Source organism: Cyrtonyx montezumae, unplaced genomic scaffold (assembly GCF_038088225.1).
Source record: "Cyrtonyx montezumae isolate F1298 unplaced genomic scaffold, pur_monq_1.0 scaffold_181, whole genome shotgun sequence".
NCBI lineage: Eukaryota > Metazoa > Chordata > Aves > Galliformes > Odontophoridae > Cyrtonyx > Cyrtonyx montezumae.
The window spans coordinates 17,180-41,290 of NW_027071916.1; the positions used below are offsets into that span (position 1 = coordinate 17,180).

At 57.9% G+C, this 24,111-nt stretch overlaps 1 protein-coding gene and 1 pseudogene across 1 annotated transcript; both read left to right on the forward strand.

Moving 5' to 3' along the window:
• Nucleotides 1-5,877: 5,877 nt before the first annotated feature.
• On the forward strand, nucleotides 5,878-16,809 carry LOC136047789 (uncharacterized; the record flags this gene model as incomplete). The annotated part of the gene is made up of 1 exon (XM_065735082.1): nucleotides 5,878-16,809. A coding segment is annotated over exon 1 (10,932 nt), but the record flags the coding sequence as incomplete, so codon positions are not given.
• LOC136047790 (mucin-2-like) lies at nucleotides 16,808-23,618 on the forward strand (annotated as a pseudogene).
• The last annotated feature ends 493 nt before the right edge of the window (nucleotides 23,619-24,111 follow it).

The following is a 24,111-nucleotide window of genomic DNA, read 5'->3' on the forward strand; positions in this document are numbered from 1 at the left end:
GGGACCCCCACGAGTGTCACCTCACTGACAGCCCCACGAGTGTCATTTCCACGAGTGACACCCCCCACGAGTATCACCCCTACCAGTGACACACCCACGAGTGTCATCTCCACGAGTGTCACCTCAACACAGAGCTCTGCCACCTCAACAGAGGCCTCCACTGCTCCATGGACCTCCACTGCTGTGACCCCCACGAGTGACACCTCCACAAGTGTAATCTTCACCAGTGTCACCCCCACGAGTGTCATTCCCACGAGTGTCACCCCCACGAGTGTCACTCCCACGAGTGTCACACCCACGGAGGAACCCTCCCCCACATCTGCCACCGCCTCCACTGTGACATCCACTGTCTCTTCTGCCAACGATGGGACCCCCACGAGTGTCACCTCCACTGACAGCCCCACGAGTGTTATTTCCACGAGTGACAGCCCCACCAGTGTCATCTCCACGAGTGTCACCCCAACAAGTGTCACTCCGCCACAGAGCTCTGCCACCTCAACAGAGACCTCCACCGCTCCGTGGGCCTCAACTGCTGTGACCCCCACGAGTGTCACCTCCACGAGTGTAACCCCCATGAGTGACACCCCCACGAGTGTCAGCCCCACGAGTGTCACCCCCATGAGTGTCACCTCAACACAGAGCTCTGCCACCTCAACAGAGACCTCCACCGCTCCGTGGACCTCCACTGCTGTGACCCCCACGAGTGTCACCTCCACGAGTGGCAGCCCCACGAGTGACACCCCCACGAGTGACACCTCCACGAGTGTCACCCCCACGAGTGTCACTCCCACGAGTGTCACCCCCATCAGTGACACACCCACAAGTGTCACCCCAACAAGTGTCACTCTGACACAGAGCTCTGCCACCTCGACAGAGACCTCCACTGCTCCATGGACCTCCACGGCTGTGACACACACGAGTGTCACCTCCACGAGTGTCACCCCCACGAGTGTCACTCCCACGAGTGTCACCCCCACGAGTGTCACTCCCACGAGTGTCACCCCCACGGAGGAACCCTCCCCCTCATCTGCCACCGCCTCCACTGTGACCTCCACTGTCTCTTCTGCCAACGATGGGACCCCCACGAGTGTCACCTCCACTGACAGCCCCACCAGTGACAGCCCCACGAGTGTCACCCCCACGAGTGTCACCCCAACGAGTGACACACCCACCAGTGTCACCCCAACAAGTGTCACTCCGCCACAGAGCTCTGCCACCTCAACAGAGACCTCCACCGCTCCGTGGACCTCCACCGCTGTCAGCTCCACGAGTGTCACCCCCACGAGTGTCATTCCCACGAGTGTCACCCCCACGAGTGTCACTCCCACGAGTGTCATGCCCACGGAGGAACCCTCCCCCACATCTGCCACCGCCTCCACTGTGACCTCCACTGTCTCTTCTGCCAACGATGGGACCCCCACGAGTGTCACCTCCACTGACAGCCCCACGAGTGACATTTCCACGAGTGTCACCCCCACGAGTGTCACCCCAACGAGTGACACACCCACAAGTGTCACCTCCACCAGTGTCACTCCGCCACAGAGCTCTGCCACCTCAACAGAGACCTCCACTGCTCCATGGACCTCCAGGGCTGTGACCCCCACGAGTGTCACCTCCACGAGTGACACCCCCACCAGTGACACACCCACGAGTGACACCCCCACCAGTGACACACCCACGAGTGTCACCCCCACGAGTGTCACTCCGCCACAGAGCTCTGCCACCTCAACAGAGACCTCCACCACTCCGTGGACCTCCACCGCTGTCAGCTCCACAGATGTCACCTCTGCGACTGTCACCTCCACGGATGTCACCCCCACAGCTGTCACCGCCACTGCTCCCACCTCCACCAGTGTCACCCCCACGGATGTCACCTCCACGAGTGTCACCTCTACAGCTGTCACCCCAACTGCTGTCACCCCCAGTGGTACAACATCCATTTCTGGATCGTCCTCAGCTGTCACCTCCACCGATGTCACCTCCACTGCCACCACCTCCATAGATGTCACCTCTACCAGTGTCACCTCCACTGCTGTCACTTCCGGTAGTACAGCGTCCACCGATGGTTCCTCTACAGCTGTCACCCCCACTGCTGTCACCTCCACTGCTGTCACCCCCACCGATGTCACCCCCACTGCTGTCACCTCCAGTGGTACAACATTCATTTCTGGATCCTCTACAGCTGTCACCTCCACCGATGTCACCTCCACTGATGTCACCTCCACAGATGTCACCACCTCCATAGATGTCACCTCTACCAGTGTCACCTCCACAGCTGCCACTCCCACCGATGTCACTTCCGGTAGTACAGCGTCCACCGCTGGATCCTCTACAGCTGTCACCCCCACAGACGTCACCTCCTCTGTGCCCACTTCCACTGGTGACACCTCCACTGCTGTCACCCCCACTGATGTCACCTCCACTGCTGTCACCTCCAGTGGTACAACATCCATTTCTGGATCCTCTACAGCTGTCACCTCCACCGATGTCACCTCCAGTGGTACAACATCCACTGCTGTCACTCCTACAGCTGTCACCTCCACTGCTGTCACCCCCACCGATGTCACTTCCAGTGGTACAGCATCCAGTGCTGTCACCTCCACAGATGTCACCTTCACCAGTGTCACATCCACTGCTGTCACCCCCACAGACGTCACCGCCTCTGAGCCCACTTCCACTGGTGACACCTCCACTGCTGTCACCTCCAGTGGTACAACATCCATTTCTGGATCCTCCTCAGCTGTCACCTCCACCGATGTCACCTCCACTGCCACCACCTCCGTAGATGTCACCTCTGCCAGTGTCACCTCCACTGCTGTCACTTCCGGTAGTACAGCGTCCACCGCTGGATTCTCTACAGCTGTCACCCCCACTGCTGTCACCTCCACCGATGTCACTTCCCGTGGTACAACACCCACAGATGTCACCTCAACTGCTGCCACCTTCACCGGTGTCACCTCCACTGCTGTCACCCCCACAGATGTCACCTCTTCCACTGTCACCCCCACTTTTGTCACCTCCACTGTCCCCAGCTCAACAGATGTCACCTCCACTGCTACAGCGTCCACTGCTGTCACCTCCACAGACGTCACCTCCACTGCTCCCACCTCCACCATCGTCACCTCCACTGCTGTGACCCCGACAGATGTCACCTCCACTGCCGTCACCTCCACCAGTGTCACATCCACAGATGTCACCGACACCAGTGTCAGTTCCACCATCGTCACCTCCACTGCTGTCACCCCCACAGAAATCACCCCCAGTGCTGTCACCTCCACCGATGTCACCTCCACTGTTGTCACCTCCACAGATGTCACCACCTCCGTAGATGTCACCTCTACCAGTGTCACCTCCACAGCTGCCATTCCCACCGATGTCACCTCCACAGCTGTCACCTCCACCACTGCCACCTTGTCTGCTGTCACCTCCACCAGTGTCACCCCCACAGATGTCACCTCCACAGATGTCACCTCCACTGCTGTCACCTCCACCGATGTCACTTCCCGTGGTACAACACCCACAGATGTCACCTCAACTGCTGCCACCTTCACCGGTGTCACCTCCACTGCTGTCACCCCCATTGATGTCACCTCCACTGTCCCCAGCTCAACAGATGTCACCTCCACTGGTACAGTGTCCACTGCTGGATCCCCTACAGCTGTCACCTCCACTGATGTCACCTCCATCGATGTCACCTCCAGTGCTACAACATCCACTGCTGTCACCCCCACCGATGTCACTTCCAGTGGTACAGCATCCAGTGCTGTCACCTCCACAGATGTCACCTTCGCCAGTGTCACATCCACTGCTGTCACCCCTACAGATGTCCCCTCCTCGGATGTCACCTCTACTGCTGTCAGCCCCACTGCTGTCACCTCCTCCAGTGTCTCTTCTACAGATGTCACCCCCACCATTGTCACCTCCACCGATGTCACTTCTACGACTGCCACCTCCACTGATGCCACCTCCACCAGAGTCACCTCCACTGCTGTCACCCCTACAGATGTCACCTCCACTGCTCCCACCGCAACTTCTGTCACCTCCACTGGCATCACCTTCTCCACTGTCACCCCAACTACAGCTGTCACCCCCACAGACATCACCTCGTCTGTGCCCACTTCCACTGCTGACACCTCCACTGCTGTCACCCCCACTGATGTCACCTCCACTGCTTTCACCTCCAGTGGTACAACATCCATTTCTGGATCCTCTACAGCTGTCACCTCCACCGATGTCACCTCCACTGATGTCACCTCCACTGCTGTCACCCCCAAAGATGTTACCTCCACGAGTGTCACCTCCACTGATGTCACCTCCACTGCTGTCACCCCCAAAGATGTCACCTCCACGAGTGTCACCTCCATCGATGTCACCTCCAGTGGTACAACATCCACTGCTGTCACTCCTACAGATGTCACCTCCACTGCTGTCACCCCCACCGATGTCACTTCCAGTGGTACAGCAGCCAGTGCTGTCACCTCCACAGATGTCACCTTCACCAGTGTCACATCCACTGCTGTCACCCCTACAGATGTCCCCTTCTCTGTGCCCACTTCCACTGGTGACACCTCCACTGCTGTCACCTCCAGTGGTACAACATCCATTTCTGGATCCTCCTCAGCTGTCACATCCACCGATGTCACCTCCACTGCCACCACCTCCGTAGATGTCACCTCTACCAGTGTCACCTCCACTGCTTTCACTCCCACCGATGTAACTTCTGGTAGTACAGCGTCCACCGCTGGATCCTCTACAGCTGTCACCTCCTCAGCTGTCACCTCCACCGCTGCCACCTCCACTGCTGTCACCCCCACAGATGTCACTTCCACTGGTGACACCGCTTCCATTGTCACCCCCACAGATGTCACCTCTACTGCTCCCACCTCCACAGATGTCAACTCTGCAACTTCCACCTCCACTGATGCCACCTCCACTGAAGTCACTTACACAGTTGTCACCTCCACTGCTGTCACCCCCACAGATGTCACCCCCACTGAAGCCACCTCCACAGCTGTCACTCCTACAGATGTCAGCTCCACCAGTGTCACCTCTACTGGAGTCACGTTCACCAGTGTCACCTCCACTGCTGTCACCCCCACAGATGTCACCTCCACTGTCCCCAGCTCAACAGATGTCACCTCCACCGGTGTCACCTCCATCTATGTCACCTCCAGTGGTACAACATCCACTGCTGTCACTCCTACAGCTGTCACCTCCACTGCTGTGACCCCAACAGCTGTCACCTCCACCGATGTCACCACCACTGCGGTCACCCCCACAGATGTCACCTCCACCGATGTCACCTCTACGACTGCCACCTCGACTGATGCCACCTCCACTGAAGCCACCTCCACTGCTGTCACCCCCACAGACGTCACCTCCTCTGTGCCCACTTCCACTGGTGACACCTCCACTGCTGTCACCCCCACAGATGTCTCCTCCACTGGTGACACCTCCTCCATTGTCACCCCCACAGATGTCACCTCTTCTGCTGTCACCTCCAGTGGTACAACATCCATTTCTGGATCCTCCTCAGCTGTCACCTCCACCGATGTCACCTCTACCAGTGTCACATCCACTGCTGTCATCCCCACAGATGTCTCTTCCACTGGTGACACCTCCTCCATTGTCACCCCCACAGATGTCACCTATTCTGCTGTCACCTCCACCAGTGTCACTTCCACAGATGTCACCTCTTCTGCTGTCACCTCCACCAGTGTCACTTCCACAGATGTCACCTCCTCTGCCTTCACCTACTCCAGTGTCACTTCCAGTGGTGTTACACCCACTGCTGTCACCTCCACCGATGTCACTTCCCGTGGTACAACACCCACAGATGTCACCTCAACTGCTGCCACCTTCACCGGTGTCACCTCCATGAGTGTCACACCAACTGCTGTCACCCCCACTGATGTCACCTCCACTGGAGTCACCTCCACTGCTGTCACCCCCACAGACGTCACCTCCTCTGTGCCCACTTCCACTGGTGACACCTCCACTGCTGTCACCCCTACAGATGTCTCCTCCACTGGTGACACCTCCTCCATTGTCACCCCCACAGATGTCACCTCCACTGCTGTCACCTCCAGTGGTACAACATCAATTTCTGGATCTTCTACAGCTGTCACCTCCACCGATGTCACCTCTACCAGTGTCACCTCCACTGCTGTCACCCCCACAGAGGTCACCTTCACAGGTGTCTCATCCACTGGTGTCACCCCTACAGATGTCACCTCCGCCATTGTAACCTCTACTGCTCTCAGCCCCACTGCTGTCACCTCCACAGATGTCACCTCTGCGACTGCCACCTCCACTGATGTCACATCCACTGCTGTCACCCCCACAGATGTCTCCCCCACTGGTGACACCTCCTCCATTGTCACCCCCACAGATGTCACCTCTTCTGCTGTCACCTCCACCAGTGTCACTTCCACAGATGTCACCTCCTCTGCTGTCACCTACGCCAGTGTCACTTCCAGTGGTGTTACACCCACTGCTGTCACCTCCACTGATGTCACCACCAGTGCAGTCACCCCTACAGATGTCATCTCCTCACATGTCACCTCCACTGCTGTCACCTCGACTGCTGTCACCCCCACTGTCCCCAGCTCAACAGATGTCACCTCCACTGGTACAGCGTCCACTGCTGGATCCCCAACAGCTGTCACCTCCACTGCTGTCACCTCCAGTGGTACAGCGTCCAGTGCTGTCACCTCCACAGATGTCACCTTCACCAGTGTTACCTCCACTGCTGTCACCCCCACCAGTGTCACCTCCACAGATGTCACCTCTACAACTGCCACCTCCACAGATGTCACCCCCACTGAAGCCACCTCCACTGCTGCCACTCCAACAGATGTCACCTCCACTGTCCCCAGCTCAACAGATGTCACCTCCACTGGTACAGCGTCCACTGCTGGATCCCCTACAGCTGTCACCTCCACTGATGTCACCTCTACTGCTGTCAGCCCCACTGCTGTCACCTCCGCGAGTGTCTCTTCCACAGATGTCACCTCTACTGCTGTCACCTCCACAGATGTCACCTCCACAGAAGTCACCTCTACAACTTCCACCTCCTCCGGAGTCACTTCCACAGCTGTCACCCCCACAGATGTCACCTCTACTGGAGTCACCTCCACTGCTGTCACCTCCACTGATGTCACCCCCACCCCTGTCACCCCGACAGCTGTCACCTCCACCGATGTCTCTTCAACTGCTGTCACACCCACAGATGCCACCTCCAATGCTGTCATCTCCACCAGTGTCACCTCCACAGATGTCACCTCTACAACTGCCACCTCCACAGATGTCACCCCCACTGAAGCCACCTCCACTGCTGTCACCCCCACTGATGTCACCTCCACTGTCCCCAGCTCAACAGATGTCACCTCCACTGGTACAGCGTCCACTGCTGGATCCCCTACAGCTGTCACCTCCACTGACGTCACCTCCATCGATGTCACCTCCAGTGCTACAACATCCACTGCTGTCACTCCTACAGAGGTCACCTCCACTGCTGTGACCCCAACAGCTGTCACCCCCACCGATGTCACTTCCAGTGGTACAGCATCCAGTGCTGTCACCTTCACCAGTGTCACATCCACTGCTGTCACCTCCTCAGATGTCACCTCTACTGCTCTCAGCCCCACTGCTGTCATCTCCACCAGTGTCACTTCCACAGATGTCACCTCCTCTGCTGTCACCTACGCCAGTGTCACTTCCAGTGGTAGAACACCCACTGCTGTCACCCCTACAGATGTCACCTCCACCGATGTCACTTCCACTGCTGTCACCTCCACAGATGTCACCTCTACTGATGTCAGCCCCACTGCTGTCACCTCCTCCAGTGTCTCTTCTACAGATGTCACCCCCACCAGTGTCACCTCCACAGATGTCACCCCCACTGAAGCCACCTCCACTGCTGTCACCCCCACAGACGTCACCTCCTCTGTGCCCACTTCCACTGGTGACACCTCCACTGCTGTCACCTCCACAGATGTCACCTTGACTGCTGTGACCCCGACAGATGTCACTTCCACTGCCATCACCTCCACCAGTGTCACCCCCACTGATGTCACCTCCACTGTCCCCAGCTCAAACGATGTCACCTCCACTGGTACAGCGTCCACTGCTGGATCCCCTACAGCTGTCACCTCCACCGATGTCACCTCCATCGATGTCACCTCCAGTGCTACAACATCCACTGCTGTCACTCCTACAGATGTCACCTCCACTGGTGACACATCCACCATAGATGTCACCTCCACTGCTGTGACCCCATCAGCTGTCACCTCCACCGATGTCACCTCCACAGCTGTCACCTACACTGCTGTCACCCCCACCGATGTCACCTCCACAGCTGTCACCTCCACTGCTGTCACCCCCACCGATGTCACCTCCACAGATGTCACCCCCACTGATGTCACTTCCAGTGATGCAGTGTCCACTGCTGTCACCTCAACTGCCGCCACATCCACTGCTGTCACCCCTGCAGATGTCACCTCCTCAGATGTCACCTCCTCTGCTGTCAACCCCACAGATGTCACCTCCACCGATGTCACCTCTACGACTGCCACCTCGACTGATGCCACCTCCACCAGAGTCACCTCCACTGCTGTCACCCCTGGAGACGTCACCTCATATGTGCCCACTTCCACTGGTGACACCTCCACTGCTGTCACCTCCACCGCTGTCACCTCCACTGCTGTCACCTCCACTGCTGTCACCTCCACGGATGTCACCTCTACTGATGTCACCTCTACTGCTCTCATGTCCACAGCTGTCACTTCCACCACTGCCACCTCGACTGCTGCCACCTCCTCCGATGTCACCTCCTCTGCCACCACCATCACAGACGTCACCTTCTCTGCTGTCACATCCACTGCTGTCACCCGCACAGAAGTCACCTCTACTGGAGACACCTCGACTGTTGTCACCTCCACTGATGTCACCCCCACCGCTGTCACCCCGACAGCTGTCACCTACCCCGATGTGTCTTCCACTGCTGTCACCCCCACAGATGTCACCTCCACTGCTCCCTCCGCAACTTCTGTCACCTCCACTGGCATCACCTTCTCCACTGTCACCCCAACTACAGCTGTCACCCCCACAGATGTCCCCTCCCCTGTGCCCACTTCCACTGGTGACACCTCCACTGCTGTCACCCCCACTGATGTCACCTCCACCGATGTCACCTCCACTGATGTCACCTCCATGAGTGTCACACTGACTGCTGTCACCCCCACTGACGTCACTTCCAGTGGTGCAGCGTCCACTGCTGTCACCTCCACAGATGTCACCTCCACTGCCGTCACCTCCACCAGTGTCACCTCCACAGATGTCATCTCTACAACTGCCACCTCCACAGATGTCACCCCCACTGAAGCCACCTCCACTGCTGTCACTCCCACAGATGTCACCTCCACTGTCCCCAGCTCAACAGATGTCACCTCCACTGGTACAGCGTCCACTGCTGGATCCCCTACAGCTGTCACCTCCACTGCTGTCACCTCCATCGATGTCACCTCCAGTGCTACAACATCCACTGCTGTCACTCCTACAGAGGTCACCTCCACTGGTGACACATCCACCACAGATGTCACCTCCACTGCTGTCACCCCCACCGATGTCACCTCTACGACTGCCACCTCGACTGATGCCACCTCCACCGATATCACCTCCACTGCTGTCACCCCCACCGATGTCACCTCCACTGCTCCCACCGCAACTTCTGTCACCTCCACTGGCATCACCTTCTCCACTGTCACCCCAACTACAGCTGTCACCCCCACCGATGTCACCTCCTCTGTGCCCACCTCCACTGCTGTCACCTCCAGTGGTACAGCATCCATTTCTGGATTCTCCTCAGCTGTCACCCCCACAGATGTCACCTCCACTGCCACCACCTCCATAGATGTCACCTCTACCAGTGTCACCTCCACTGCTGTCACCCCCACAGATGTCTCCTCCACTGGTGACACCTCCACCATTGTCACCCCCACAGATGTCACCTCTTCTGCTGTCACCTCCACCAGTGTCACTTCCACAGATGTCACCTCCGCTGCTGTCACTTACGCCAGTGTCACTTCCAGTGGTGTTATACCCACTGCTGTCACCTCCACCGATGTCACCTCCAGTGGTAGAACATCCACTGTTGTCACCCCTACAGATGTTACCTCCACCGATGTCACTTCCACTGCTGTCACCCCCACAGATGTCACCTCTACTGCTGTCAGCCCCACTGCTGTCACCTCCGCGACTGTCTCTTTTACAGATGTCACCTCGTCTGCTGTCACCTCCACAGATGTCACCTCCACAGAAGTCACCTCTACAACTGCCACCTCCTCCGGAGTCACTTCCACAGCTGTCACCCCCACAGACATCACCTCCACTGTGCCCACTTCCACTGGTGACACCTCTACTGCTGTCACCGCCACCGATGTCACCTCCACTGCTGTCACCTCCAGTGGTACAACATCCATTTCTGGATCCTCTACAGCTGTCACCTCCACCAATGTCGCCTCTACCAGTGTCACCCCCACCGCTGTCACCCCGACAGCTGTCACCTCCACCGATGTGTCTTCCACTGCTGTCACCCCCACAGATGTCACCTCCACTGCTCCCTCCGCAACTTCTGTCACCTCCACTGGCATCACCTTCTCCACTGTCACCCCAACTACAGCTGTCACCCCCACAGATGTCCCCTCCCCTGTGCCCACTTCCACTGGTGACACCTCCACTGCTGTCACCCCCACTGATGTCACCTCCACCGATGTCACCTCCACTGATGTCACCTCCATGAGTGTCACACTGACTGCTGTCACCCCCACTGACGTCACTTCCAGTGGTGCAGCGTCCACTGCTGTCACCTCCACAGATGTCACCTCCACTGCCGTCACCTCCACCAGTGTCACCTCCACAGATGTCATCTCTACAACTGCCACCTCCACAGATGTCACCCCCACTGAAGCCACCTCCACTGCTGTCACTCCCACAGATGTCACCTCCACTGTCCCCAGCTCAACAGATGTCACCTCCACTGGTACAGCGTCCACTGCTGGATCCCCTACAGCTGTCACCTCCACTGACGTCACCTCCATCGATGTCACCTCCAGTGCTACAACATCCACTGCTGTCACTCCTACAGATGTCACCTCCACTGGTGACACATCCACCACAGATGTCACCTCCACTGCTGTCACCCCCACCGATGTCACCTCTACGACTGCCACCTCGACTGATGCCACCTCCACCGATATCACCTCCACTGCTGTCACCCCCACCGATGTCACCTCCACTGCTCCCACCGCAACTTCTGTCACCTCCACTGGCATCACCTTCTCCACTGTCACCCCAACTACAGCTGTCACCCCCACCGATGTCACCTCCTCTGTGCCCACCTCCACTGCTGTCACCTCCAGTGGTACAGCATCCATTTCTGGATTCTCCTCAGCTGTCACCCCCACAGATGTCACCTCCACTGCCACCACCTCCATAGATGTCACCTCTACCAGTGTCACCTCCACTGCTGTCACCCCCACAGATGTCTCCTCCACTGGTGACACCTCCTCCATTGTCACCCCCACAGATGTCACCTCTTCTGCTGTCACCTCCACCAGTGTCACTTCCACAGATGTCACCTCCGCTGCTGTCACTTACGCCAGTGTCACTTCCAGTGGTGTTACACCCACTGCTGTCACCTCCACTGTCCCCAGCTCAACAGATGTCACCTCCACTGGTACAGCGTCCACTGCTGGACCCCCTACAGCTGTCACCTCCACTGATGTCACCTCCTCCGGTGTCACCTCCATCGATGTCACCTCCAGTGCTACAACATCCACTGCTGTCACTCCTACAGATGTCACCTCCACTGCTGTGACCCCAACAGCTGCCACCTCCACTGCTGTCACCCCCACCGATGTCACTTCCAGTGGTACAGCATCCAGTGCTGTCACCTCCACAGATGTCACCTTCACCAGTGTCACATCCACTGCTGTCACCCCCACAGATGTCACCTCCTCAGATGTCACCTCTACTGCTGTCAGCCCCACTGCTGTCACCTCCACCAGTGTCACTTCCACAGATGTCACCTCCTCTGCTTTCACCTATGCCAGTGTCACTTCCAGTGGTGTTATACCCACTGCTGTCACCTCCACCGATGTCACCTCCAGTGGTAGAACATCCACTGTTGTCACCCCTACAGATGTTACCTCCACCGATGTCACTTCCACTGCTGTCACCCCCACAGATGTCACCTCTACTGCTGTCAGCCCCACTGCTGTCACCTCCGCGACTGTCTCTTCTACAGATGTCACCTCGTCTGCTGTCACCTCCACAGAAGTCACCTCTACAACTGCCACCTCCTCCGGAGTCACTTCCACAGCTGTCACCCCCACAGACATCACCTCCACTGTGCCCACTTCCACTGGTGACACCTCTACTGCTGTCACCGCCACCGATGTCACCTCCACTGCTGTCACCTCCAGTGGTACAACATCCATTTCTGGATCCTCTACAGCTGTCACCTCCACCAATGTCGCCTCTACCAGTGTCACCCCCACCGCTGTCACCCCGACAGCTGTCACCTCCACCGATGTCTCTTCAACTGCTGTCACACCCACAGATGCCACCTCCAATGCTGTCATCTCCACCAGTGTCACCTCCACAGATGTCACCTCTACAACTGCCACCTCCACAGATGTCACCCCCACTGAAGCCACCTCCACTGCTGTCACTCCAACAGATGTCACCTCCACTGTCCCCAGCTCAACAGATGTCACCTCCACTGGTACAGTGTCCACTGCTGGATCCCCTACAGCTGTCACCTCCACTGACGTCACCTCCATCGATGTCACCTCCAGTGCTACAACATCCACTGCTGTCACTCCTACAGAGGTCACCTCCACTGGTGACACATACACCACAGATGTCACCTCCACTGCTGTGACCCCGACAGCTGTCACCCCCACTGATGTCACCTCCACTGCTGTCACCCCCACCGATGTCACTTCCAGTGATGCAGTGTCCACTGCTGTCACCTCAACTGCTGCCACATCCACTGGTGTCACCCCTACAGATGTCACCTCCACCGATGTCACCTCCACTGCTGTCACCCCCACCGATGTCACCTCCACAGATGTCACCTCTACAACTGCCACCTCCACCGGAGTCACTTCCACTGCTGTCACCCCAACAGATGTCACCTCCACCGATGTCACCTCCTCTGCTTCCACCGCAACTTCTGACACCTCCACTGGCATCACCTTCTCCACTGTCACCTCAACTACAGCTGTCACCCCCACAGACGTCACCTCCACTGCTGTCACCTCGACTGATGCCACCTCCACTGATGTCACCTCCACTGGTGTCACCCCTACTGATGTCACCTCCACGGATGTCACTTCCACTGATGTTACCACCACTGCAGTCACCCCCACAGATGTCACCTTCACTGGAGTCACATCCACTGCTGTCACCCCTACTGATGTCACCCTTACAGATGTCACCTCCTCAGCTGTAACCTCAACTGCTGTCACCTCCACCAGTGTCACTTCCACAGATGTCACCTCCTCTGCTGTCACCTACGCCAGTGTCACTTCCAGTGGTGTTACACCCACTGCTGTCACCTCCACCGATGTCAGCACCAGTGCAGTCACCCCCACAGATGTCACCTCTACTGGAGTCACCCCAACTGCTGTCACCCCCACAGACATCACCTTCACTGGTGTCACATCCTCTGGTGTCACCCCTACTGATGTCACCTCCACTTCTCCCACCTCCACCGCTGTCACCTCCTCTGCTGTCACCACTACAGATGTCACCTCCACTGCTCCCACCGCAACTTCTGTCACCTCCACTGGCATCACCTTCTCCACTGTCACCCCAACTACAGCTGTCACCCCCACAGACGTCACCTCCACTGCTGTCACCTCGACTGATGCCACCTCCACTGATGTCACCTCCACTGGTGTCACCCCTACTGATGTCACCTCCACGGATGTCACTTCCACTGATGTTACCACCACTGCAGTCACCCCCACAGATGTCACCTTCACTGGAGTCACATCCACTGCTGTCACCCCTACTGATGTCACCCTTACAGATGTCACCTCCTCAGCTGTAACCTCAACTGCTGTCACCTCCACCAGTGTCACTTCCACAGATGTCACCTCCTCTGCTGTCACCTACGCCAGTGTCACTTCCAGTGGTGTTACACCCACTGCTGTCACCTCCACCGATGTCAGCACCAGTGCAGTCACCCCCACAGATGTCACCTCTACTGGAGTCACCCCAACTGCTGTCACCCCCACAGACATCACCTTCACTGGTGTCACATCCTCTGGTGTCACCCCTACTGATGTCACCTCCACTTCTCCCACCTCCACCGCTGTCACCTCCTCTGCTGTCACCACTACAGATGTCACCTCCACTGCTCCCACCGCAACTTCTGTCACCTCCACTGGCATCACCTTCTCCACTGTCACCCCAACTACAGCTGTCACCCCCACAGCTGTCACCTCCACCACTGCCACCTCGACTGCTGCCACCTCCTCCGATGTCACCTCCTCTGCCACCACCATCACAGACGTCACCTTCTCCACTGTCACCTCCACTGAGTTCACCTTCACTGGAGTCACATCCACAGGTGTCACCCCTACTGATGTCACCCTAACAGATGTCACCTCCTCAGCTGGAACCTCCACTGCGGTCACCTCCACCAGTGTCACTTCCACAGATGTCACCTCCACGGATGTCACTTCCACCGATGTCACCACCAGTGCAGTCACCCCTTCAGATGTCACCTCCTCACATGTCACCTCCACTGCTGTCACCTTGACTGCTGTCACTCCCACTGATGTCACCTCCACTGTCCCCAGCTCAACAGATGTCACCTCCACTGGTACAGCGTCCACTGCTGGATCCCCTACAGCTGTCACCTCCACTGACGTCACCTCCATCGATGTCACCTCCAGTGCTACAACATCCACTGCTGTCACTACAGAGGTCACCTCCACTGGTGACATATACACCACAGATGTCACCTCCACTGCTGTGACCCCGACAGCTGTCACCCCCACCGATGTCACCTCCACTGCTGTCACCCCCACCGATGTCACTTCCAGTGATGCAGTGTCCACGGCTGTCACCTCAACTGCTGCCACATCCACTGGTGTCACCCCTACAGATGTCACCTCTACCGATGTCACCTCCACTGCTGTCACCCCCACCGATGTCACCTCCACTGATGTCACCTCTACATCTGCCACCTCCACCGGAGTCACTTCCACTGCTGTCACCCCAACAGATGTCACCTCCACCGATGTCACCTCCACTGCTCCCACCGCAACTTCTGTCACTTCCACTGGCATCACCTTCTCCACTGTCACCCCAACTACAGCTGTCACCCCCACAGACGTCACCTCCACTGCTGTCACCTCGACTGATGCCACCTCCTCTGATGTCACCTCCTCTGCCACCACTATCACAGACGTCACCTTCACCACTGTCACCCCCACTGATGTCACCTCCACTGGTGTCACCCTTACTGATGTCACCTCCACGGATGTCACTTCCACTGATGTCACCACCACTGCAGTCACCCCCACAGATGTCACCTCCACTGATGTCACCTTCACTGGAGTCACATCCACCGGTGTCACCCCTACTGATGTCACCCTAACAGGCATCACCTCCTCAGCTGGAACCTCCACCAGTGTCACTTCCACAGATGTCACCTCCTCTGCTGTCACCTACGCCAGTGTCACTTCCAGTAGTGTTACACCCACTGCTGTCACCTCCACCGATGTCACCTCCAGTGCAGTCACACCCACAGACGTCACCTCTACTGGAGTCACCCCCACTGCTGTCACCTCCACAGACATCACCTTCACTGGTGTCACATCCTCTGGTGTCACCCCTACTGATGTCACCTCCACTTCTCCCACCTCCACCGCTGTCACCTCCTCTGCTGTCACCACTACAGATGTCACCTCCACTGGTGACACCTCCACGATTGTCACCACAACTGCAGTCACCCCCACAGACGTCACCTCTACTGGAGTCACCTCGACTGCTGTCACCTCCACTGATGTCTCTTCCACTGCTGTCACCCCCACAGATGTCACCTCTACAGCTGCCACCTCCACAGATGTCACCCCCACTGAAGCCACCTCCACTGCTGTCACTCCCACAGATGTCACCCCCACTGATGTCACCCTTACAGATGTCACCCTTACAGATGGCACCTCCTCTGCTGTAACCTCAACTGCTGCCACCTTCACCAGTGTCACTTCCACAGATGTCACCTCCACTTCTCCCACCCCCACTGCTGTCACCTCCACTTCTGTGACCCTGACAGATGTCACCTCCACCGATGTCACCTCTTCTGCTCTCACTCCAGCAGATGTCACTTCCACCAGTGTCACCTCCACGATTGTCACCACCACTGCAGTCACCCCCACAGATGTCACCTTCACTGGAGTCACATCCTCTGGTGTCACCCCTACTGATGTCACCCCAACAGATGTCACCTCCTCCGCTGTCACCACTACAGATGTCATCTCCACTGGTGACACCTCCACGATTGTCACCACCACTGCTGTCACCCCCACCGATGTCACCTCTATGACTGCCACCTCGACTGATGCCACCCCCACCGGAGTCACCTCCACTGCTGTCACCTTTACTGCGGTCACCTCCATGGATGTCACTTCCACTGATGTCAGCACCACTGATGTCACCTCTCCTGCTGTCATGTCCACAGCTGTCACCTCCACCACTGCCACCTCGACTGATGCCACCTCCTCCGATGTCACCTCCTCTGCCACCACCATCACAGACGTCACCTTCTCCGCTGTCACCTCCACTGATGTCACCTTCACTGGAGTCACATCCACAGGTGTCACCCCTACTGATGTCACCCTAACAGATGTCACCTCCTCAGCTGGAACCTCCACTGCGGTCACCTCCACCAGTGTCACTTCCACAGATGTCACCTCCACGGATGTCACTTCCACCGATGTCACCACCAGTGCAGTCACCCCTTCAGATGTCACCTCCTCACATGTCACCTCCACTGCTGTCACCTTGACTGCTGTCACCCCCACTGATGTCACCTCCACTGTCCCCAGCTCAACAGATGTCACCTCCACTGGTACAGCGTCCACTGCTGGATCCCCTACAGCTGTCACCTCCACTGACGTCACCTCCATCGATGTCACCTCCAGTGCTACAACATCCACTGCTGTCACTCCTACAGAGGTCACCTCCACTGGTGACACATACACCACAGACGTCACCTCCACTGCTGTGACCCCGACAGCTGTCACCCCCACTGATGTCACCTCCACTGCTGTCACCCCCACCGATGTCACTTCCAGTGATGCAGTGTCCACTGCTGTCACCTCAACTGCTGCCACATCCACTGGTGTCACCCCTACAGATGTCACCTCCACCGATGTCACCTCCACTGCTGTCACCCCCACCGATGTCACCTCCACAGATGTCACCTCTACAACTGCCACCTCCACCGGAGTCACTTCCACTGCTGTCACCCCAACAGATGTCACCTCCACCGATGTCACCTCCTCTGCCACCACCATCACAGATGTCACCTTCACTGATGTCACCTTCACTGGAGTCACATCCACTGGTGTCACCCCTACTGATGTCACCTCCACGAATGTCACATCCACTGATGTCACCACCAATGCAGTCACCTCCTCAGACGTCACCTTCACTGGAGTCACATCCACAGGTGTCACCCCTACTGATGTCACCCCAACAGATGTCACCTCCTCAGCTGTAACCTCAACTGCTGCCACCTTCACCAGTGTCACTTCCACAGATGTCACCTCCTCTGCTGTCACCACAACTGATGTCACCTCCACCATTTTCACCCCCACAGATGTCACCTCCCCTGAAGTCACTTCCAGTGGTGTAACGTCCACTGCTGTGACCCCAACAGATGTCACCTCCACTACTGTCACCTCAACTGCTGTCACCCCCACGGATGTCACCTCCACTGCTGTGACCCTGACAGATGTCACCTCCACCGATGTCACCTCCTCTGCTGTCACCTCCACAGATGTCACCTCCACTGGTGACACCTCCTCCATTGTCACCACCACTGCTGTCACCCCTTCAGATGTCACCTCCACAGCTGTCACCTCCACCACTGCCACCTCGACTGCTGTCACCTCCACCAGTGTCACTTCCACAGATGCCACCTCCTCTGCTGTCACCCCAACTACTGTCACCTCCACTGCTGTCCCCCCCTCCACTGTCACCCCCACAGACGTCACCACCACCGATGTCACCACCACCACCACCACCACCACCGTGACCACCACCACCACCACCACCACCGCTGTCACCACTCCTTCAGGTGGGTCATGTCACCCTCCCCCGCATTGTCACCCCCCCATTATCACCCACTCCCCATTGTCCCCCCACCCCACTGTCACCCCCTCCCCATTGTCCCCCCACCCCACTGTCACCCCATCCCCATTTCCCCTCCTTCCCTTCCCCCATCCAGTTATTTTCTCCACCCCATCCCCCACCCCGTTGCCTCCTCCACCCCATTGCCACCTCTGCCCCATTGCCACCTCCACCCCATGGCCACCTCTGCCCCATTGTCACCTCTGCCCCATTGCCACCTCCACCCCGTTGCCACCTCTGCCCCATGGCCACCTCCGCCCCATTGTCACCTCTGCCCCATGGCCACCTCCGCCCCATTGTCACCTCCTCCTCATTGCCACCTCCGCCCCATTGTCACCTCCCCCCCATTGCCACCTCTGCCCCATTGTCACCTTCACCCTATGGCGTCACCTCCGCCCCATTGCCACCTCCGCCCCATTGTCACCTCCCCCCCCATTGCCACCCCCACCCCATTGTCACCTTTGCCCCATGGCCGCCTCCGCCCCATTTGTCACCTTCCATGTGATTACATTCCCCCCCCCCCATCCTTTGGCCGTGTCCCCACGTGTCCCCCCATGATGTCCCCCACGTGTCCCCTTCCTGATGTCCCCCCCATGTCCCCTCCCCACCCCCTCCCGATGTCCCCCCGTGTCCCCATGTGTCCCTTCCTGATGTCCCCACGTGTCCCCTCCTGATGTCCCCCCCATGTCCCCTCCCCACCCCCTCCCGATGTCCCCCCGTGTCCCCATGTGTCCCTTCCTGATGTCCCCACGTGTCCCCTCCAGATTTCTCCCTATGTCCCCCCATGTCCCCTCCCTTCCCCCACCTGATGTACCCCGTGTCCCCTCTGGTCCCCCCCCGATGTCCCCCTGTGATGTCTCCCCCTGATGTCCCCCCCCGATGTCCCTCTGTGATGTCCCCCCATGTCCCCCAATGTCCCCTCCCCTCTCCCCTTCCCCCCCATGATGTCCCCCTCATGACGTCCCCCCTGATGTCCCCCCGTGTCCCCCAATATACCCTCCCCCTCCTGATATCCCCCCCCCCGTGATGTCCCCTCCCCCTCCTGATGTCCCCCCATAATGTCCCCCCCCCCACGTGATGTCCCCCCCGTGATGTCCCCCCCTGACGTCCCCTCCCCCGATGTCCCCCTCAGGGTTCTGTGACAACGGTGGCACCCACGACGGCATTAAGTGCATCTGCACCCCCAACTTCTACGGCCCCCAATGTGAATACCCCATCGACGTCATCGACACCGCCGTCTGTGAGTGCCGCCTCCTCTTCCTCTTCCTCTTCCTCTTCCTCTTCCTCTTCCTCTTCCTCTTCCTCTTCCTCTTCCTCTTCCTCTTCCTCTTCCTCTTCCTCTTCCTCTTCCTCTTCTTCCTCTTCCTCTTCCCCTTCCCTCCTCCTCCTCCTCTTCCTCTTCATCCTTTCCAATCTTACTCTTCTTCCTTTCCCTTCTTCCTCTTCCTCTTCTTCTTCCTTTCTGTACTTCCTCTTCCCCTTCCTCCTCCTCCTCTTCCTCTTCTTCCTTTCCGTTCTTCCTCTTCTTCCTTTTCATACTTCCTCTTCTTCCTTTCTGTTCTTCCTCTTCCACTTCTTCCTTTCCATTCTTCCTCTTCCTTTCCACTCTTCCTCTTCTTTCCTTCCATTCTTCCTCTTCTTCCTCCCCCCCTTCCTCTTCCTCCCCCCCTTCCCCTTCCTCCCCCCCTTCCTCTTCCTCCCCCCCTTCCCCTTCCTCCCCCCCTTCCCCTTCCTCCCCCCCTTCCTCTTCCTCCCCCCCTTCCCCTTCCTCTCCCCCTTCCTCTTCTTCCCCCCCTCCCTCTTCCTCCCCCCCTTCCCCTTCCTCCCCCCCTTCCTCTTCCTCCCCCCGCCCCCCATTTTTTACCGCCTGTTGTGTCCCCGCAGCGGTGACCAACACCACGGTGGCTGTGGCGGAGTTGGTGGTCACCGTCACCAACTTCAACTACAGCGCGGAGATGGAGGACCAACAGTCGCCGACGTACCGCCAGTTCGGGGAGCACTTCCGGACCGAGGTGACAACCGCGCCCCGGCGGAGGGAGGGGGGGGGGGGTTGGGCGGTAACTTCCTCTGCTTCGGGTGTAGCTTCCGGTGGTTGGGGTGTAACTTTCATTGGTTGGGCTGTAACTTCCGGTGGTTCGGGTGTAGTTTCCAGTGGTTCAGGGGTAACTTTCATTGGTAGGGGTGTAGCTTCTGGTGGTTCGGGTGTAGCTTCCGGTGGTTGGGGTGTAGCTTTCATTGGTTGGGCTGTAACCTCCTGTGGATGGGCTGTAGTTGTTGTTGCTGTCTGGTTGTTGCTGTCCAGTTGTCCAGTTGTTGCTGTCTGGTTGTTGTTGCTGTCTGGTTGTTGCTGTCCGGATGTTGTTGCTGTCTGGATGTTGTTGCTGTCCAGTTGTTGCTGTCCGATTGTTGCTGTCCGACTGTTGCTGCTGCTGACGCTGTTCGGTGTTTCCTCAGATCAAGAAGATTTACGGGCCCCATCCCCGGGTACAGAGGGGTGAACATCGTCAAACTCAGGTGGGGATTGGGGTCGGGATTGGGGTTTGGGGTCGGGATTGGGGTCGGGATTGGGGTTTGGGGTCGGGATTGGGGCCGGGATTGGGGTTTGGGGTCGGGATTGGGGTCAGGATTGGGGTTTGGGGCCGGGATTGGTGTTTGGGGTCAGGATTGGGGTTTGGGGTCGGGATTGGGGTCGGGATTGGGGTTTGGGGTCGGGATTGGTTCAGGATTGGGGTTTGGAGTTGGGATTGGGGTTTGGGGTCAGATGTGGGGTTTTCAGGGTCAGATTTGGGTTTTGGGGGTCAGATTTGGGATTTTGGGGTCAGATGTGTGGTTTTGGGGGTCAGATGTGGGGTTCTGGGGTCGGGTTTGGGGTTCTGGGGTCGGTTGTGGGGTTCTGAGGTCGGGTTTGGGGTTCTGGGGTCGGGTTTGGGATTTTGGGGGCAGATGTGGGGTTCTGGGGTCGGGTTTGGGGTTCTGGACGCCGTCCCGTTGCCCGCAGCCCCCGTTATGACACAGCCGAGTGCCACCGCGCCCCCAAACGGAGCCCGCGTCCGAAGGAGCGCCGACATCGGGTAAGGACATTCGGGGTCGGGGGTCGGGTTTGGGGTCTGGGGGAGGATTTGGGGTTTGGGGGAGGGTTTGGGGTTTGGGGGGAGGATTTGGGGTCTGGGGTCGGGTTTGGGGTTTTTAGGTCCATATTTGGGGTTTGGGGTCCGTGTTTGTGCTTTGGGGTCCGTATTTGGGTTCTGGGGTCCGTGTTTGGGGTTTTTGTGCCTGGATTTGGGGTTTTGGGGTCCATGTTCGTGTTTTGGGGTCCCTCTTTGTGTTTTGGGGTCTGTGTTCGTGTTTTGGGGTCCCTCTTTGTGCTCTGGGGTCCCTCTTTGTGTTTTGGGGTCGGTATTTGGGGTTTTGGGGTCCCTCTTTGTGCTCTGGGGTCCCTCTTTGTGCTCTGGGGTCCCTCTTTGTGTTTTGGGGTCCCTCTTTTTGGGGTTTTGGGTCCCTCTTTGTGTTTTGGGGTCCCTCTTTTTGGGGTTTTGGGGTCCATATTTGTGTTTTGGGGTCCCTCTTTGTGCTCTGGGGTCCATATTTGGGGTTTTGGGGCCCCTCTTTGTGTTTTGGGGTCCCTCTTTGTGTTTTGGGGTCCATATTTGGGTTTTGGGGTCCCTCTTTGTGCTCTGGGGTCGGTATTTGGGTTTTGGGGTCCCTCTTTGTGTTTTGGGGTCCGTGTTCGTGTTTTGGGGTCCCTCTTTGTGCTCTGGGGTCCCTCTTTTTGGGGTTTTGGGGTCCGTGTTTGTGCTTTGGGGTCCCTCTTTGTGTTTTGGGGTCCCTCTTTTTGGGGTTTTGGGGTCCCTCTTTGTGTTTTGGGGTCCCTCTTTGTGCTCTGGGGTCGGTATTTGGGGTTTTGGGGTCCCTCTGTGCTCTGGGGTCCCTCTTTGTGTTTTGGGGTCCTCTTTTTGGGGTTTTGGGGTCCATATTTGTGTTTTGGGGTCCCTCTTTGTGCTCTGGGGTCCATATTTGGGTTTTGGGGTCCCTCTTTGTGCTCTGGGGTCCCTCTTTGTGTTTTGGGGGTCCATATTTGGGGTTTGGGGTCCGTGTTTGGGTTTTGGGGTCCGTATTTGGGTTTTGGGGTCCGTGTTTGTGTTTTAGGGTTCCTCTTTGTGTTTTGGGGTCTGTGTTTGTGTTTTGGGGTCCCTCTTTGTGTTTTGGGGTCGGTATTTGGGGTTTTGGGGTCCCTCTTTGTGCTCTGGGGTCCCTCTTTGTGTTTTGGGGTCCGTGTTCGTGTTTTGGGGTCCCTCTTTGTGTTTTGGGGTCCCTCTTTGTGCTCTGGGGTCCCTCTTTGTGTTTTGGGGTCCATGTTCGTGTTTTGGGGCCCCTCTTTGTGTTTTGGGGTCCCTCTTTGTGTTCTGGGGTCCATATTTGGGTTTTGGGGTCCCTCTTTGTGCTCTGGGGTCCTTCTTTGTGTTTTGGGGTCCCTCTTTGTGCTCTGGGGTCCATATTTGGGTTTTGGGGTCCCTCTTTGTGCTCTGGGGTCCGTGTTCGTGTTTTGGGGCCCCTCTTTGTGCTCTGGGGTCGGTATTTGGGGTTTTGGGGCCCCTCTTTGTGTTTTGGGGTCCCTCTTTGTGTTTTGGGGTCCATATTTGGGTTTTTGGGGTCCCTCTTTGTGTTTTGAGGTCCATATTTGGGTTTTGGGGCCCCTCTTTGTGCTCTGGGGTCCTTCTTTGTGTTTTGGGGCCCCTCTTTGTGCTCTGGGGTCCATATTTGGGTTTTGGGGCCCCTCTTTGTGTTTTGGGGTCCCTCTTTGTGTTTTGGGGTCCATATTTGGGTTTTTGGGGTCCCTCTTTGTGTTTTGAGGTCCATATTTGGGTTTTGGGGCCCCTCTTTGTGCTCTGGGGTCCTTCTTTGTGTTTTGGGGGCCCCTCTTTGTGCTCTGGGGTCCATATTTGGGTTTTGGGGCCCCTCTTTGTGTTTTGGGGTCCCTCTTTTGGGGTTTTGGGGGTCCGTGTTTGTGCCCATCCCGCTGTGCGCAGGCCGGGCCCGGGGGGTGGTGGTGGAGCACGATGTGGTGGTGACGGTCCCCGAGGGCCCCAATGTGACCGCGGAGCTGCGCGCGCTCACGGCCGCCATCGTGGGGCGGCTCCGCAGCACTCAGAGCGCTCAGGGACACTGCCAGAACGACACCGGTACGGCGCCGCCCCACAGCGCCCCACACATTGCCCCACACATTGCCCCACAGCGCCCCACAGCGCCCCACACATTGCCCCGCAGCGCCCCACAGCGCCCCACACATTGCCCCACAGCGCCCCACACATTGCCCCACAGCGCCCCACACATTGCCCCGCAGCGACCCACAGCGCCCCACACATTGCCCCACAGCGACCCACACATTGCCCCGCAGCGCCCCACAGCGCCCACACATTGCCCCGCAGCGACCCACAGCGCCCCACACATTGCCCCGCAGAGCCCCACACATTGCCCCACAGCGACCCACAGCGCCCCACACATTGCCCCACAGCGACCCACACATTGCCCCACAGCGACCCACAGCGCCCCACACATTGCCCCGCAGCGCCCCACAGCGCCCCACACATTGCCCCGCAGAGCCCCACACATTGCCCCGCAGTGACCCACAGCGCCCCACACATTGCCCCACAGCGCCCCACACATTGCCCCGCA